This window comes from Rattus norvegicus, chromosome 7 (genome assembly GCF_021556685.1).
Source record: "Rattus norvegicus strain SHRSP/BbbUtx chromosome 7, alternate assembly SHRSP_T2T, whole genome shotgun sequence".
NCBI classification, from domain to species: domain Eukaryota; kingdom Metazoa; phylum Chordata; class Mammalia; order Rodentia; family Muridae; genus Rattus; species Rattus norvegicus.
Window position 1 is genome coordinate 13,794,443 of NC_141540.1, and position 17,862 is coordinate 13,812,304.

Below are 17,862 nucleotides of genomic sequence, written 5' to 3' on the forward strand. Positions count from 1 at the left end.
TCTTACCAAACACTGTCCTCGAGGTCCCCCCACCCCCTAGGTGTGTCCATTTAGGAGCTGTGTGATACTGCGGGTCCCCACTGAGTTTCAGCTTTACCAGTATGTGAACTGTGGGTGGCAACCACCCATGTGTGGTGTAGCACAGCCATGTTCTCCAGTGGGCCCGTTGGCGGCGTAGAGGAGCACCTACGGTGGGGTTCCCCGTTCCCACCCATTCTGCGGGGCGTAAAAGACACGCGGCAGTGCGTGGAAAGTAGCTTTATTCTGGGGATGGGCCGAGATCTGGGGGTGTCGCAGCCTAGCGCACGCCGCACTCGGCCTGCAGCCGCTCCTGCTCCAGCGCGCGTACCAGATCGCGCACGAACTGCACCTCAGCAGCCACCTGTGCGGCTAGCGCGTCGTAGCGGTTCTCAAGGCGACACAGGCGACGTTTCAGGCCACCAGCGCCCAAGAGCGCTGCCCGTGCCTCCTCCTGCGCGCGCGTGCGCAGAGCCTCGGTGCGACCCAGCTCCGTGCGCAGGCGTCGCAGGTCGCGGCCTAGCCCGGCGCTCCCGTCGCGGCAGCGCGCCTCCCGCTGTTCCGCAGCCACGCGCAGCGCGCACACGCGCTCCCGGCACTGCCGCCGGCCCCGCTGCAGCTCGCGCAGCCCCTGCTCCGCCGCCGCCACGTCCTCCAGCACGCGCGAGAAGCGCTCGAAGCTGGCGTAGCTCGTGTTTCGCGGCATGCTTGAGTGCGACTTGAGACTGTACTCGCGCAGGCGCGCCGCGCGCAGTCGGCGTCGCTCTGGCTTCCGGGCGCCGTCCTCACGCCGGCGAACCTGTGAGGAGCAGAGCTGCGGCAGGGGGGCCACGCCGACAGCCCTCCCACCTGCCAGCTGGATCCCGGAGTCCCGAGGCCTCACCTTGATCCAGGAATGCTCCAGGCTCTGTGCGATGGTCATCCTCCTCCTGCGGGGTGGGGCGGGTCAGCTCTCTGGTAACTGCACCCACGGGACCCCGCATGACCCCAGCCTTCCACAAGTGTCCTTTCCCAGTGTGTGAAGAAGTCTGACAAGCTGTAGCCCTATCACCCCTAAAGCCCCCGGTCCCCCGTCCCGGGGTAGTCTTGTTCCACCACCGTGGTGAGGTTCTAAGAGCAGTATTTGTGTAGGGTTTTAAGATTTGTGGTCACTTGTGCCCAGAGGTCCTGGCTTAGCTGGCCACGGAGGGTGTAAAGACTGGTGGTGAACCAGACACCCAGCACCCAGGAGGCTGAGGTAGCCTGGGCTACAGAAGACCCTGCTTTAAAAATACAACAAAAAATACCCCCATCCCCCCGCAAAAAAAAAAAAAACAAAAAAAACAAAAAAAACAAACAAACAAACAAACAACTGGTGTGGCCAGCCTCTGAGGCTGCCACCATGGTCTGCCTACTTGGGATCTTTGACCAGCAGCCTTCGGATGAAGTCCTTGGCCAGTTCACTGGTGCTGCTGAAGTACTCTTCATCAAAGTCATAGTTCACAGCCGAGATGTTTGTCAGCGTTTCCTGCTTGGTCTCCCCCAGGAATGGGGACGCCCCGCTCAGGCTGTAAGAAGACAGGGCATATGGCCAGCCAGGGAGGGGACAGCTGACACCCCACACCCCTCTACAGGTTATCTGGGAATAGGGGCCTCAATTGAGCGTCTGCCTGATTTAGGCAGGCCTGTGGGATGTTGATGACTGGTGTGAGTGGGCTGTGTCCACTGTGAGCGACGCCAGTCTAGAGAGCACACGCACTCCCAAAAAAACCGCAGGCTGAGCGGGCCAGTAAGCAGTCCCTCCACAGTTCCTGCCTCCCACTCTCCTTCTGCCCTGACTACCTCCAAGGACTGTGACCCGGTTGTGTAAAGGGAAAACCCTTTCCACTTTTCCAAGGTGGGTCTGCTCTAGGGAAGGGGGTGAGCAAACCCTACATCAGGGTTGACAATCCTTATTGAGGAGCTAGGAATGTGCCACAGCCTAGAATCCTTCAGTGAGGTCGTGGTCAGGGGTGGGGCTAGGGGCGTGGTCGGGGTGGGCTAGGAGCGTGGCCAGAGGCATAGCCAGTGTTCCCCAGGGAGATCTCTCAGCCCCAGTGTTTGCAGTTTGCAGAGGTGCCAGCCCTGATCCCTGGGCCTCTAGCAGGTACAGTCTGAGGCCCCTGCCCATCTCAGGCACTCACAGGATGTAGGTGATGACGCCGATGCTCCTGCAAAGGGCAGAAAAGTCTGGTCAGAATGGCCTTGGCAGCACTCCACCCCAGGACATAGGGCCCCACTCTAGGGTGTTGTCAGTGTCAACCACAGGGTTGCCTGAGCACCTGGGCAGCCAGGACAGCAGAACCTCAGGACCCTATCCGACGACAGCAAGCCCCGTGTGACTGAGCAGAGCCCATGTAGTCTGATAGGTTGGGGTCTGAGCAGGGGGTCTCAGCCCTTCCATGCTGCTGTCTAGGGCCCACACCCTCACTAGCTGAATAAGGCCCACAGGTTGGGAACAGCTAGGGGAGCACGGGAAGCACGGGAGAGAATGGAGCAGGGCAGGGCCTCTGCCAACCCCACTCACCACATATCAGCTTCCAAGCCAAGTGGTTCATAGTTTACAATCTCAGGGGCTGTGGAAGACAGGATTGTTGAGGCAGGTCAGGCCAAGGCCGTGCAGAATCTACCCTATCGGGTGGTGCCCACACCTGCCCCTCACCGACGAACTCTGGCGTGCCAAAGATGTTCTTGAACTCGCTACCGGCCTCGATCCTGTGCGCGATGCCAAAGTCGATGAGCTTAATGCGTGGGCTGGCTGCATGCTTGTCCAGCAACATGATGTTCTCCGGCTGCGAGAGGGCGGGTGTGTGTGTGTCTCCCTTGGTTATCCCTGCCCCTCCCTCCCCACGCCCACTCACACAAGCTACCTTCAGGTCAAAGTGCGCGATGCGCTTGGAGTGCAGGTAGTGGACACCGTCCAGGATCTGCTTGAGGAACTGCGTGGCCTCATCCTCTGTCAGTGACTCCTTCTCAGCCAGAAAGTCGAAAAGTTCGCCGCCGGACACCAGCTCCAAGATCAGCACCACATCTGTCTTGTTCTCGAACACATCGTGCAGCGTGATGATGTTGGGGTGGCGGATCTCGCGCAGGATGCTCACCTCGCGCTCGATCTCCTCACGGCTCACACCGCGCCGGCTGGACGGCAGGCGCCGCTTCTTTATGAACTTGGCCGCGTACTCCATGCCGGTGCCCTTCTGCTGGCACTTGCGCACGATGGCGAACTGGCCGCTGTGGGGGAAGGAACAGCTAAGCGCTGCAGACCCAGAGGAAGGCAGGACTCTGTACCCCAGCCTCTGTGCATCTGTTCCCAGGTTTCCCACAACAACAGAACTGCCCAAAGAGCCTCATGACAGACACTTGGGGATTGCCTTGAGGGAGAGGACGCTGGCCCGGCACCGGGGACCCAAGAACAGTCAAGTGAGGTTAATCCCGTGCTGAGGGAGAGAAAGAAGGAGGTCTGAGAGGGAGTCCAGCTGCCCTGAGGGGCGAGCTCCAGGTTCAGTAAGACACCTTGTCTCAAAAAAAAGTGACATAAAAATGGTATCCCTCACACAGGCACGGTGAGCATGCCTTTAACGCAGGAGCAGAGGCAGGAGCATCTCCACTCAAGCCCAACTGCTGTGGGCCCATCCTCTTCCCGCCCCCCGCCCCGAACTGGGGACAGAACCCAGGGCCTTGTGCTTGCTAGGCAAGCACTTTACCACCGAGCTAAATCCCCAACCCCCATGTACCCATCCTCTAAAGTGAAAACCTACCCTGGAGAGCAAGGCTCCTGAAAACAGAGAACATCTCAGCAGTTTCAGAAAATCCCTGAAGCCGACCAAATGTACTGCTCCTCTCCCCGTATAAAACAAGCAAATCCAAAAAACCCACATAAACAGTAAGGACTTGGACTGACTCAGACCAGCCAGGCTGCCTGGGAGAGCATTAGGGAACCCAGTTACCCCAGAAGGAGGATACCCATAATGGAGCTGCCAGTTTGCTGTACAGTTTGCCCTGGGGGCCCAGGTTTCTGAGCTGTCACCCATTCTGGGGTGGGCCTTGGTGATGCAGCTGTCTGCGTCATTTCTCCTCCCAATAAGATTCACCCCTGGACTCTGGTGGTGTCTTGCCTTGGCCTGCCATTGGCTCCCTATCTGTGGTAAGTTGACGATTCCACCCTGCCCAGGAATAGAGCTGCATACCACCAGTTTAAGCTACTAGACTTCTCGTCTCAACAGCCGAACCTTACCACGTAACCTAGGCTAGCCTCAGCGTCCTGAGGGCTGGGAAGGCAGAGACTGTGATCATACCAGTTTTGTTTTTTAACAAATTACCTTTGGCTATTGGTTCTTTTGTTTTTAGAATGAGAAAAAGTCTGGTCACAGGAGCCAGGCTGGCCCTCACCTCCAGAGCCCACATTCTCACAGCAGCTGGCACAACAGCATGTCTTCCCAGAACCTCAAATCATAAATGGGTGGACTGGAGAGATGGCTCAGGGTTAGAGCACTGGCTGCTCCTCCAGAGGTCCTGAGTTCAATCCTCAGCAACCACCTGGTGGCTCACAACCATCTGTGATGGGATCTGATGCCCTCTTCTATCACGTAGGCATACATGCAGGCAGAACACTATATATATAATAAATGTCTTTTAAAAAAAACAAGATGCCTATCATCCTAGTACTAGGGACATAGAGGTGGGGGAATCAGAAATTCAAGGTTATCCTTGGCTACATGGTGAGTTTGAGGCTAACCTGGGCTACACGAGACACTGCCTCATACACCATGGAGCTGGTGAGGTGACTCAGTGGGTGAAAGCAGCAACATAGAAAACCACAAAGTGGGAGGAGAGAACTGACCACGCCTGGCTTAGATGTATGTATTCACAGGCGGAAGGATCTCTGTGAGTTCAAGGCCAACCTCATCTACATATCAAGTTCTAGCATAACCAGTGCTACAAAACAAAATCCAAAACCAATCAAAAAGAAAACCCAAGTGGCTATTCCTGAGAACCTGAGTATCTGTGAAGAGGATTTGGCGTGTGTGTAGCCGTCCACAGTGGGGGGACCGAATGCACCAGGGGAAAGAGGCCTGGAGAGCATCTGTAGGCACTGTCCTGCACCCTGACCAGGACCGACTCCAGCAGCTCATGGGAGAGCGGGGTCACAGAGAGGTCCGAGGGACATGACCTCCTCCAGCGGGTGCTAACTGGCTTCATGCTGCAATGCACGCAAGGGCTGCACATATGCAATGGCCCTGTGAGGCAAGTGCCACCACCATCCCCACCTCAGCCAAGGACAGTGTTCGGCCACTGCCACACAGAGCAGCACAAAGCTGGAGCTGTACCACAGGCAGGCAGCTGTCGCTACAGGTCCAGTACCTGGCTCTGGCCTACGATGCCCCAGAGCCATGGTGTGTGTCCCACACGTGCACCCGGCCCGCAGACGCAGTAGCTCAAAGGCCCCACATGACCACCAAGAACCCAGATGAGCAGCATACCTCACCTTCCAGCAATGACTGATGGATGCAATGGGACAGTGTCCATCCTGTCTGTGTGTCTGTCTGTCTCTGCAGGAATGACCACATTCAAGGCTACTCAAGGACAGGCAGAGCTGGTGGAGTCATGGCAGGTATGATGCAGCCTCAGCAGCCTCCCCTCATCCACACTGTCCTTAGCTTCCCAAGGCTGACGTTGAATTCACTCCCTAGCTGATCCTGGTCCTCTTGTGCCTACCCCACCATACCTGCTTATCTGCTTATCTAGAATGGACACCTGACAGCAGCCCTGACTTCTGCTCATGCACCTGGGACCGCAAGCCACCCTCTGACCTCCACACAAGTCCTATGGCTGCTACTCACATACGTACAACAAATGTCTCTTAAAAATGAACAAATAAGGGGCTGGAGAGATGGCTCAGTGGTTAAGAGCACCGACTGTTCTTCCAGAGGTCCTGAGTTCAAATCCCAGCAACCACATGGTGGCTCACAGCCATCTGTAATGAAAGCTGGAGCTCTCTTCTGGCCTGCAGGCATACACGCATCAGAACACTGTACATATAATAAGTCTTTTTAGAAATTAAAAAACAAAAGCACAGAGATCCAGACAGTGAGTGTACACTGCGGTATACACCATAAACACTCTTTGGAAATTACACTGGACGGCATGTGTGGGCTACACACAAACACACCCTCATTTGCTAGGTGAGCATCAACGCCTGTGAGGTGCTCAGAATCCCAGAACCACCCTCAAGGTGTGACAGGAAGGGCTAAATCGCCCATGCCCCCCTCTGGTGCTGAGAAGGCCTCTATTTACTTCCATACAAGTTTTACCCACAGGGACCAGCGGGGGTGGGATGGGGGTGGGTGGCAGACTCCTGGAGCTGGAGTCACAGCCATGAGCCTCCATGGGACTGCTGGGAATGCAACTTGGGTCTTCTGCAAGAGCAGCTGGTGCCGTAACCGCTGAGCCATCTTTCCAGTTCCCCATCTTATTTTTCAGTCTGAGTCTCACATCCCCGGCCTGGGATGTCTCTACTTCCCTAGCAGCGAGCTCATAGATGTGACTAGCACATGTGACTCTTTGTGTGCATGACACAGCTGGAGCACTGCTGGGGTGGCAGACACCCCCAGCCTGAGCTAAGAAGAGACAGTGCATCTGCCTGAGGGTTGGCCAGGGCGAGCAGTTCAGGCTCCCCAGGCTCCCTTTAGCCGGCCTTATACCAAGGGTCATTTACATTCCAGGAGGGTGACATCATAGGGCGGGTCTTGATGTTCCCAGAAGTCTGGCCAAATAAGGTCTGAAGCCCCTCGGAAGGAGGAAGGGTCTGCTGTGAGGAGGAGGGAGTGGGAGGTGGGAGGGATCTATGAGAACTGGCCTAGAAAGAGAATCCAAACAGAAAATGATCTCCTCAACTTCACACCCGCACACCGGGAGACACCCTTGGAGCAGCATACCATGGACAGAACTGAAGAAAAAAAGGGAGACCCAGCGTTGACCCACATGGGTAATAATAACATCAAAGAAGCTCAAGACCAGCCTGGGCTACAATGAGACCCCGCCTCAAAAACAAACAGAACAACCAAGGCCGGGGGTGGGGGTGGGGTGGGGGTGGGCTTGCGCTCCTTTAGCTCCAGCACTTGGGAAGCAGAGGCAGGTGGATCTCTGTGATTAGCAAGCTCCAGACCAGCCAAGCATACATAGCAGGACAGGGGGGAAAAAAAAACAAACTTAGAAAAATCCCATAGCAGACAATGCTCTCAGCCACTGTCTCTGGCTCAAGGGTAGCATCCAGAAGCCTCCGTGTCTCTCTCTACAGCTCACAGGGGACACAGGAAAAAAGAAACTCAGGTCCTGGGGCTGGGGATTTAGCTCAGTGGTAGAGCGCTTACCTAGGAAGCGCAAGGCCCTGGGTTCGGTCCCCAGCTCCGAAAAAGAGAACCAAAAAAAAAAAAAAAAAAAAAAAAAAGAAACTCAGGTCCACTGCCATCTGGGGCTCTGAAGCTCAGTGGTACCACCAGCAAACTTGCGGTCACTGCTTCAAGATACAGAGGACAGGAAGGACAGAGTCACCCCCCACCAACCCACCACACCACTCACCTGCCAAGCTCCTCTCCCATCTCATAATGGTCCTCAACGTCCTCCTGCCTGAACGTGGACATGGCGCTGTCCTTCTGCAGGATTCTGGGGACACAGGAGCTGGGGGGACAGAGGAAAGAAATGCTTATCACAGATCTAACTTCCTCCAAGAGGCTCCCCCAGCATATATGACACTCAATGCCCCTACCCACAATTTGGTCATGGTAGAGCAAACCTGACACCCCAGCACTGGGGAGGGGAGAGCTGTAAGGACAGGAGTTCAAGGGCATCCTCAAATACTTGGTGAGTTACAAGCCAGCATAGGCTCCAATGAGACCAACTCAAGTGACCAGAGAGATGGCTCACATGTAAGAGTGTGGGCTGTCCTTGCACAGTACCTGAGTTTGGTTCCCAGTGCCCGTGTTAGGTGGCTCACTGGTACCTAGATCTCCTGCGCTTGCCTGGTGACTTCTAACACCGTCTTCAGGCACCTCAGGTACCTGCAGGCACTGTAACATCCCTCTCAGAAACAAGCACAGATATAACTAAAAGAAGCAGAACATCTCTCAAGCAGTACATATATACAAAACTATAAAACAGAGTATAGTGTCGTGTGCCCTTTACCCTAGCACTCAGGAGCCTGAGGGAGGATTAACCAGAATTCCAAATCAGCGTGGGGTTCTCAACACTCTTCCACAGCGTCTGGCTCTTGGGGTTCCCAGCTTCCTCACCTGTCAATCATGCCCACCCGAACCCCGGAACTCAGGAGTGTCGCCGGAAACCTAACGCATGCGTAGCAGCGGTGCCGGTCCTAGAGGTCCACCCCTCGAGGTTGGAGCTTACGGAGACAGCCATGCCCTTCGCGGGTCCCCTCCCCTCGTTCACGCCCTCGCCGCGAGTCCCCTGAATCCCGACACACCGTCCCGGACCCAGCCCATTCGTACCGTCCTCAGCCCGCGAGTCCCCGCCCAGCGCCAGCGAGGCCCCCGCGAGAGCCTCCGGTGCAAACCCTGCGGGTTCATCTACGCATGCGCCGACTGCGTTGCGACACGCCCCCAAAACTAGGAAGCCTGTGCTCACTGGATCACGTCTCACCCGGAAACTGGATGCCCCCACTCATTGGCTACCATCCGACCTATCGGCGTAACTGGGCGTTGACTGGTGACGCCACCACGCTAGGCTAGACTCCGGTGCTCATTGGCCCACTGGACAATTCACAGGAACTCTCGAAATTGCCCTCAGGAAAACACGCCTTTATTGGGCCGATGTCTCCTTACTCTCATGTGATTGGCTAACGCAATGAGACTGAAGGCCAATGACCTGGAGCCGCGTGTGTCAAAGACCAGTCTCCTGGATGTCTATATGGAGTTGGTCCAAGGTTGAGAAACCTTGGGAGTGGAGCACTATGAACTCAGTTTGGAATAAAAATCAATTTTGTCACCAAGACACAGGTTAGCAAAGGGTGTTAACACTGCAAGTCACCCTTAGTAAGGAAACCAGGAGCCTTGTGGGAGAAGCCAGACACCCTCTAAGGTAGAGGTACCCGGAAGGGGCGCACAGCACAGGATTGAGGAGCCCATAGGGTTCAACCACAGAAGAGTTTATTACTCCAATGATTCGCACAGCTGGGTTGCAGGTCTAAGGGTTGCCTGCCTTCCTGGAGGCACTCCCCCACTTCCCCCTCTGGGGGAATTACACTTGGCCATGGACCCCATAAACCTCTGAATGCATTTATTTAGAATTTTGGACATCTGCGTTATTTCCCTCTGAAAATGCTAACCACCGTGTGCTGCCCACCCCACGGCCTGCCAGTCCAGCCTGCAGAGGGCCATTCACGCTGCCTTGTAATTCCGAAATAAATAGAATTGGTAGCAAGTGAGTGCTGAGTGATGTCAGGATGGCCCCAGCAGCCTCCAGAGGGGCACTGTGGGGACAGTCTCAAGGTGTCTTCTGATGGGCGGGCACTGTGCAGCGTGTGGCAGTACCAGGCTGCCTACAGTTTGTCCAGGAAGTTGTCCAGCGCTGGGATGCCCTCCTTCAGGCCTTTGCGCTTGCGGGTCTCAGCTACAACTTGGCTGGGGCGGCTGCTGTTGTCAAAGGGGTCCCCAGGCAGGATCTGCCAGTGGTCAAACACACACTGGGGGAAGGCCTGGCCACCAGTGTTGGATCGAAGGTCGGCAGTGAAGCCTACAGACAGAAGACAGGAGGCTCATTAAGTAGCCTAGGCCTTTAGGTATCTTCCCTGGGGCATGCTTGGCTGTCCTGTCATCCCTCCCGGGGAGGCTTTCCAGGTTAGCTCTGGATTTCCTGGCCACCCCTAACTAGTTTGGCATTGGAGAAAGAATTCTGCCCCTCTGGCTCCTCACCCACCCCCACAGGTTTCCCGGTTATCAGCAAACTCCAGGGACCAGACACTCACCAAAGGATTCATTGACAGGCAGGTAGGCCTTGACCACGAACATGGGGGTCCCAGCTACCTGGGACTCCTCAAAGACATGGCCACGCTTCCTGTTCAGGACACCATAGATTCCGCCCACCACTTGCTCAGGACACTGAATCTCCACCAGGTAGATAGGCTCCATGAGGCGGGGCTGTGCAGTCAGCACACTGGCATAGAGGCAGCGGCGCGCTGTGGGGATGATCTGACCACCTCCTCGGTGGATGGCATCAGCATGCAGGGTCACATCATGGACATCAAATCGCACACCACGCATGTTCTCCTCACAAAGAGCACCCTGCAAAGAGCTGTATGTCAAGCCCCCCAGCAGCCCTCAGGAACTAACACCCAGAGCACCCAGGCTCACCCACCACTCACTCACCTCCTTAGTGGCCCACTGGAATCCAGCCACCACACTGTCCTTGATCTCATTCAGGTACTGCACACCCTTGGTGATGTCGGTGAGAATGTTGGGACCAGTGCCATCAGGTCCAAAGCACCAGATCTTGCGGGCTTCAGCAACATCCCACTCATACTTTTCGGCCAGGTAACGGGCACGCGCCTTGAGCTCCTGGCGGGCAGATACCTCACCCTTATCGATGTCCTCTGCTAGGCCATCAGGGAAGGGCCTGGCCTTCATGTACAGCCTGTTGTGCTTGTTTGGGGACTTGGAAAGACAGAGCACGTTGGACTCCTCACTGACTGTCTCCCGGTAGGACACGACAGGGTCAGATTTCTTGATGGGGATGCAGGCATGGTCCTCCTCCAGGTCCTTAAGGCAGATCTCCAGGTGCAGCTCTCCAGCACCAGCAATGATGTGCTCCCCAGACTCCTCGATGATGCACTGTGGGGACAGTTGTCAGCAACCCCCCTTCCCCAGGCATCCCCTCTAACCCCAGCAAGCCTGTGAGCTAGTGGCACATACCTGCACCATAGGGTCAGACTTAGCCAGCCGCTTCAGCCCCTCCACCAGCTTGGGCAGGTCAGCTGGGTTCTTGGCCTCCACTGCCACCCTGACGACAGGGCTGACGCTGAACTTCATCACCCGCATGTTGTGAGCGTGCTCAAAGGTAGTGATGGTGCCGGTCTTCACAAGGAACTGGTCCACTCCGACCAACCCCACAATGTTGCCACAGGGCACATCCTCAATGGGTTCCACATAGCGGCCCATCATCAGAATGGTCCTAAAGGGAAGGCAGATGTCAAAGGACTCTCCTGGAAAGCAGCCAGGGCTCAGGAGAGTAAGGACAGTACCCACCTCTGGATAGGCTTCAGGTACAGGTCCTCCTTCTTCCCAGGTGTATAGTTGGGGCCCATGATCCGGACCTTCAGACCTGTGGACACCACCCCAGAGAACACTCTACCGAAGGCATAGAAGCGGCCTTTGTCAGATGTTGGCACCATCTTGGAGATGTACATCATTAGGGGGCCTTTGGGGTCGCAGCTCTTAATACCTAGGAGAGGTGGGAACCCACATCAGCCAATTGCTAAGGCTGGGAAGGCCCAGGGCTGAGCAGGACGACCGCACGGTTGGTTCATACCCATGGCGGCCTCGTCATCAGGTGGGCCCTCGTACAGCAGCTCACAACGGTACTTCTGTGCAGTGACCGGGGACGGCAAGTGGATGGTGATCATCTGTAGCAGGGCGTCACCAGCAGGCAGCCAGCGACGCATCACAGCCTTCAGCAGTGGTTTGCCCTCCTTGTCCTTGTCCTCACTGTCCAGCTTGATGTCCAGCTTCTCGATCAGCTTGGCTGTCTCCTCCTTCCTGAAGTTCATGATGGCATCAAACACCTTGAAGATGGGGTCCAAGATGAGCTGGCAGAAGGTGCGGGGAAGTTTCTTCCCGTCTGGGCTATTGGCTGACTTGCTGAACTTGCCGTTGGCCGGGTCAAAGTACCTAGCACAGAGAGGTCACATAGCATCGGCACATGGCACAGACATAGGTGATGGGTGGCACCGGAGGCTGTCCCATGCCCTGTTCTTACCGGTCTCCCCACAGCTTCTTCATCATGTCTTCTACCTTCTTGGCCCGCTCAGCTGCACCCAGCTGGCCCTCACCCTTGGCTGCAAACTTGGCCACATACATCTCTGCAAACTGCTTCAGTGTGAAGGCCCACCCATGCAGGCCAGAGCCAAAGCCTACAGTGCCCAGGACAGGATCGATCTGAGGAGGAAAGCAGCAATTAGCCAGCAAAGTTGGCTAGCAGCCAGCCCAGCCACAAGCCCACAGCCTCAGACACTGAGTTTCTTCAACAGACATCAGGTCAAAGTGAAGAATTTCCGTCATCATGTGTGGGCCCAGGGATTCCCAGGGAGCACAGCCCTGACCGCTCCCCCCAGAAGAGTAGCTTCACACCATGATATTGCCCATGGGTCCACTCTCGCCCTCGCCATAGGTGGAGATGATGACATTGACGTTCTCCACGATGCGCTGGAAGGTCTGGTAGAGCTCCTCAGGCTCCAGTTGCAGTTCCAGCAGGGCCCGGTCCATCTTGTTCATCATCAGCACGGGCTTGATGCGCTCAGCGATGGCCTGCCGCAGCACTGTCTCTGTCTGCACACAGACACCTGCGGGAGTGCAGGGACTGCTCAGCTATGCACACTCCCAAACCTTGCACAGTACAGGCAGTGATGACCAACACAGCTGTCCTCCATGCCAAGACCCGAGTGGGCTTGTCTAAGAACCTGCTTAGGCATTCACCAGGGTGCACAGTGGTGGTCCCCAGCAGGCACAGCTGCAGGTGCTGTTCCCAGCCTGGACCTTCCTGAGAGCATGAGCCTCATGCTACTAGCCCTTCTCACCTTTCCCAGACAGGCCTTGGTGGCCCTGAACCTAGAGATCAACGTACCTCACAGTGCTGGAATTAAAGGTAACTGCTACTACATGCAGCTGGACCTCACCGCCATCCTGCCCAGACATACATGGGGACCACCATGCCCAACTTCAGATAACAGCTCAATTCACCCTCACCTTGAGCAGAATTTGTCTTTGCCACTACTGTACCATGAAAAGAGCCGTCTATAACAGTGCCCACCAACATGGCTTACCAGACACACAGTCCACCACCACCAGTGCTCCATCAGTGACACGCAGAGCAGCGGTCACCTCTGAGGAGAAGTCCACATGACCTGGAGAGTCAATGAGGTTGATGAGGAAGCCCGAGCCATCCTTGCTCTGCTTAATGAAGTTCAGGTCGTTCTCGGAGAGCTCATAGAAGAGGGAGATGGCACTAAGGGGGGGAAAGGGGACGTCAGCCCAGACATGGCCACCAGATGAAACCGCTCCTGGGTCCCTTCACCCCACAGCACCACTGGTAGCCAATCATCAGGCTGGTGGACATATCTCATCTACACGGGCTGGGGGATGAGGGACCCCTCCCCCTCACACTCACGTGGACTTGATGGTGATGCAGCGCTCCTGCTCATCCTTTCGAGTGTCAGTGAAGCGTGTCTCCCCGGCTCGGGCAGAGGCGATGATGCCAGCCTTGCACACAAGGGAGTCGGTCAACGTGGACTTGCCGTGGTCCACGTGAGCGATGACTGACATGTTCCGGATGTTGGCTTTCTTGTCCATGATGGCACGGATCTGATCTACTGTGAAGTTCACCTGTGGTGGGGGAAGGGCGGTCAGGACTGATTCTGGGAACTCGGGTCGATAGCACCCCATTGTGGGGTTCCAAAGAGCTGTCTCCCCAAAACTGGCGCTCATTCGACTCACACCTACAAGCCTACCACCTAAGAAGCATCAAGAGTCACCAGATGTGTCAGGAACCCAACCCTAACCAAAATGACAACTAGAACAAGAGTACCAGGGAGCCTAGGCTGAGACCGCACCACGTAATCAACGCCAAGCTGGACTGCCACCCCAGCAGTCCAACAATGCAGGCGACAGGGGGCCCGCACGAGATGGGGCCCACACAGGCCGACAAAACCTCGCCTGCTACACACTGCCAACCCGCCTTGTGCGCCAAGGTCAAATGCTGGGATCAAAGGCCACAATAGGCCCCTAGGCCCATGAGCCATTTTCTCAGCTTGGAGGGGACCGGTTCCATTGTGCGGACCAAGGAAGGAGATAAAGGCCAGGGCGGAAGACGCTCAGCTCACTAGAGGTCTCCATGTGAGCCACCCCTGCAGGCTGTCACTTCCCGGGAGCACCATCACCCTGTCACCATGGGCACAGGGCTATACAGCATTATGTCCGCTGCCACATCAGCAAACGCCGCCCCTCCCACAGCCACCCCAGCGTTCTCGGAAAGGAGAGCTGGACGAAGGAATTAGAGAAAACACTCCAACTTCAGGAGGCCGACACTCCCAAAGACGGGCAGAGGAGGTGCAGATATGGCGCCGCGAGCCGACCACGTCCCGCCACCCATGCAGAGGCAGCCATGTCTCCTTTCTTTTCCGGGTCCCGCTCCGGCCACCTCCCGCTGCCCCGAAGACTCGTCTCAGTCCCCAAGTCTTGCCGCGCCGCGGACACTCACCATGGTGGCAGATGGCGTCGGATTCTCAAATACAGAGGTGAACAGGGAAGCGCGCCGACGATGGCGGCGGCTGCGGCGGAAGAGACCGCTGACGTCAACGCCCGGCCTTTTATAGGTCGACGCCGGTTGGGCACGTCACGTGACGGCGCGGGTGCTCCTCCGGCCTGGTTGGCTGGGACCCAGCTATGGACGGGTGTGCACATGCGCAGAGCTCTACCTTTCGGGCTTAACACTTGAACTGCCTTGGGAGTGGCTGCGGCGCGGCTGGGGCGTGGCCAGCTCGGTCCTTGGACCCAAGGCAAAGATCCAGGGGTCGGTTTTTAAACGTAGATTCTTCGGAACACAGTTACTTCCAAGATTTTCCTTGAAAACCTTGTAAGTCAATAAAAAGGACTTTGAAATTCGGACCCGTCAGTGGGTTGGGCCTAGGTTTGAGACTGTTATGTAATTTGACACCTCTGGGAAAAGCTGGAGAAAGCGACCCTTAGGGCCACAGATTTATTTCTGCTAAACCTTGCCTGTATTTTTATTACACTTTCTTCCTTGTTTTGGAACCAAGGTCTATGGGTGCAGCCAAGGATGGCCCCAAAACCCGAAGATATGCCTGCCTGAACTGTGCCCAGTTAAAGCGTGTGCCAACACACCTCGCTCTTCTGAAGTTATTTTTTTCCAGAGACATGATCTCTGGTAGAACAGGCTGGCCCTCAACTGGGTTAGCTGTATTGGTTGTCCTTGAATGCCTGATCCTCCTGCGGGCAAGAATGCAACAATAATGATAAAAAACGAAACGCCGTGGTGCACGCCTTTAATCCCAGCACTTAGAAGGCAAAGAAAGGAGATCTTTGTTCAAGGCTAACCTGGGCTACAGAGTGATTTCCAGAAGAGACAGGTCTAGACCGGAAAACCCTGTCTTAAAAACAAACAAACAAATAAATAGACGGATAGATCAGCGCGTGGAGCTCGGCTGGTGGCAGCCAGCTGTCAGCCCACCACTGCCTGGCAGACGGAGGCTGGGGTAACAAGAACTCAAGGCCATTCTTCCTTACACAGTGGATTCTAATATGCCATCCTGGGTTACAGGAGACCTTCTTTGAAAAACAAAATGAAACAAAACCTGTTGTCTCCTAGATTTTTGTCACTTGTCTCCTAATTTTTTGCACCTTTTGACAAGGTTTCTTTCTGTAGCCCATTACTAGCAGCAACCCTTCTGTCTCGCCCCACACCCCATACCTAAACAAAGGACAAAGTGTTTTTTGGGTTTTTTTTTGTTTTTTTTTTTTTTTTGAGTCCTCCACACTGGCAGTGCCGCGTGCGTCCAGCAGGAGGCGCCGCAGGACCGCGAGCGAGGCTGTCCCCGCCTGACCCTGGGCGCGCAGCCTTCTGCACACAATAGATGCTCATTGTTCGGCGTTCGACCCTTGCTGACTACCTCCCCTGGGGGAAGCCTTGTTCCAAGTTCCCTCAGTTTCAGCAAGGGGATACATCTTTCCCTTCCAGGCTCCTCCAGGAGGGGAGGTGTCCCAGCCTAAAATAAGTAAATTAAGCAATGCGGTTTGCGAATCTTGGCTCTAAAATTAACCTGCACCCGCCTCCACCACTGCGGTCTTATTCTGTTTGCTTTATTAAAACGTGATCTCAGTTTCAACAAGAGCACCGCTGAGGCCGGTGACAAGAAACATGTCTGTTGAGTGGCAAGAACGCGGAGCCACCCAAGCAGTGGCAGTCAAGAACTAAGCTCCAGAACTAAGGACCATCTACACCAGAGTATTTGACTCCATTCCAGTCAACTGTTACCCCAGCCAGCGCATGCGCGCTATGGTCGGAAATTTTCCACCCTGATATGTCTGTCTGTCTGTCTATTTTATTGAAGAGCAGAGAGGTCCCTGCAGTGTTAGAAACCCTTGACAGCTCGTTCTAGAGAGAGTGGGGCCTTTGCAACGAGACAGGGCAAATATTCCCAGAGATGGAGCCATCTAGGGCTGGGCCCAGGGTATAGAGCATTTTCCTAGCAGCTGAGAAGCTCATATAAACTGGCGGTGGCAGTGTATGTCTCTCATCCCACCAGCTGGAAACTGGAGGAACAGAAGCACAAGATTATGCTCAGCCGGGGCTGGGGATTTAGCTCAGTGGTAGAGCGCTTACCTAGGAAGCGCAAGGCCCTGGGTTCGGTCCCCAGCTCCGGAAAAAAAGAACCAAAAAAAAAAAAAAAAAAAAAAAAAAGATTATGCTCAGCCATGTGAGTTCAAGGCCAGCCTGAGCTATATAGAAACATTGTTTCAAAACCTAAAGAGAAAGTTGAAAGGCCAGGTGGTAACAGGCACATGCCTTTAATCTCAGAAAAATAAATGAATAAACAAACAAACAAATAAAGGGGATTGAGGGTGGAGGTGGCTGGCCTAGCCTGCTCTTCCAAAGTGTTCAAAGATGAAAGACTGTGGGAAACTCTTAGCCAACCCTGCTTTCCCAGCAATACTCTCTCAAACTAAAGACTGAGAACACAAATCTGATACCCTCAGATTGACACCAAAACCACAGTGGAAAGGCAAAGCCACTCTGGGAACTTCTCTGAGCCACATATATGTGTGGCACAGACATCGTGCACACATTAATAATAAACAAAGTGTCAATCAAGCTGAGCTGAGCTGAGCAGGTAGAGTATTGACCAAGCAGGTACAGGGCCTGCCTGCCATCTCAAACCCTGCAGGGACCAGGAAGGAAACAGGTGGAAGAAGGGCCAAGAAGATCCCGTCATTCTGGGCTACAGGAGACCCTCGCTCAAAAGGAGTAATTTCACTTTTTGTTTTTGTCTTTTTTTTTTTTTTTTTTTTTTTTTTTTTTTTTTTTTTTTTTTTTTGGAGCTGGGGACCGAACCCAGGGCCTTGCGCTTGCTAGGCAAGTGCTCTACCACTGAGCTAAATCCCCAACCCCTTTTGTTGTTTTTTGAGACAGGGCTTCTCTACCTAGTTCTGGTTTGCCTGAAACTCACTATGTAGACCAGGGTGGCCTCAACTCACAAGACATCTGCCTGCCTCTGATTTGAAACTTCTAGAATCAAAGGTGTGGGCTACCATGCCCAACTAAAATAGAATGTATTTGAAAACAAAACCAAGACAAGGCTTCACTGGGCACCATTGTGGTCTGGCTTGGAATCTCAGACATTCTCCCTGGTTCTGGGCTCCCAGCGTTGGGGCTAAAGGAGTGTCCACTATCAGGACTAAGTAATTAAAGTTCATTTTGGAGAGAAGCAGTTGAATTGCTCTCAGTGGCTGGCCTTCTTGGCAAATTCCTAGAAGCTAGCTAATGAGGGGAAGAGAACAGGGCAATGTTCAGGGCTGAGACAGGGCAAAG

At 54.8% G+C, this 17,862-nt stretch overlaps 2 protein-coding genes and 1 non-coding gene across 7 annotated transcripts; all 3 read right to left on the reverse strand.

Moving 5' to 3' along the window:
• Positions 1-243: 243 nt before the first annotated feature.
• Positions 244-8,625, reverse strand: Dapk3 (death-associated protein kinase 3). Of its 5 annotated transcripts, none has more exons than XM_087558922.1 (9): positions 8,437-8,625; positions 7,615-7,713; positions 2,907-3,267; positions 2,699-2,828; positions 2,564-2,612; positions 2,181-2,207; positions 1,413-1,565; positions 902-947; positions 244-817 (listed from the first exon to the last, which is right to left on the reverse strand). In XM_087558922.1, exons 2-9 carry the CDS (start codon positions 7,674-7,676, stop codon positions 299-301), a joined length of 1,347 nt encoding a protein of 448 aa, XP_087415048.1. In that variant the 5' UTR covers positions 7,677-7,713; positions 8,437-8,625; the 3' UTR covers positions 244-298. The 5 variants fall into 5 exon arrangements, with proteins under 5 accessions (XP_087415048.1, XP_087415046.1, XP_087415047.1 ...); XM_087558920.1 differs by having other exon boundaries at positions 8,325-8,625; XM_087558921.1 differs by having other exon boundaries at positions 8,218-8,625.
• A 547-nt stretch (positions 8,626-9,172) lies between these two features.
• On the reverse strand, positions 9,173-14,598 carry Eef2 (eukaryotic translation elongation factor 2). The gene is made up of 11 exons (NM_017245.3): positions 14,515-14,598; positions 13,426-13,640; positions 13,082-13,263; positions 12,390-12,601; positions 12,019-12,197; positions 11,572-11,930; positions 11,289-11,484; positions 10,956-11,214; positions 10,413-10,874; positions 10,013-10,328; positions 9,173-9,780 (listed from the first exon to the last, which is right to left on the reverse strand). The coding sequence occupies exons 1-11, from the start codon at positions 14,515-14,517 to the stop codon at positions 9,587-9,589; spliced, it is 2,577 nt and encodes an 858-aa protein (NP_058941.1). The 5' UTR covers positions 14,518-14,598; the 3' UTR covers positions 9,173-9,586.
• Positions 12,264-12,327, reverse strand: Snord37 (small nucleolar RNA, C/D box 37). The gene has a single exon (XR_015626229.1). It is a non-coding gene; the product is annotated as a small nucleolar RNA SNORD37 (small nucleolar RNA).
• Positions 14,599-17,862: the final 3,264 nt, after the last annotated feature.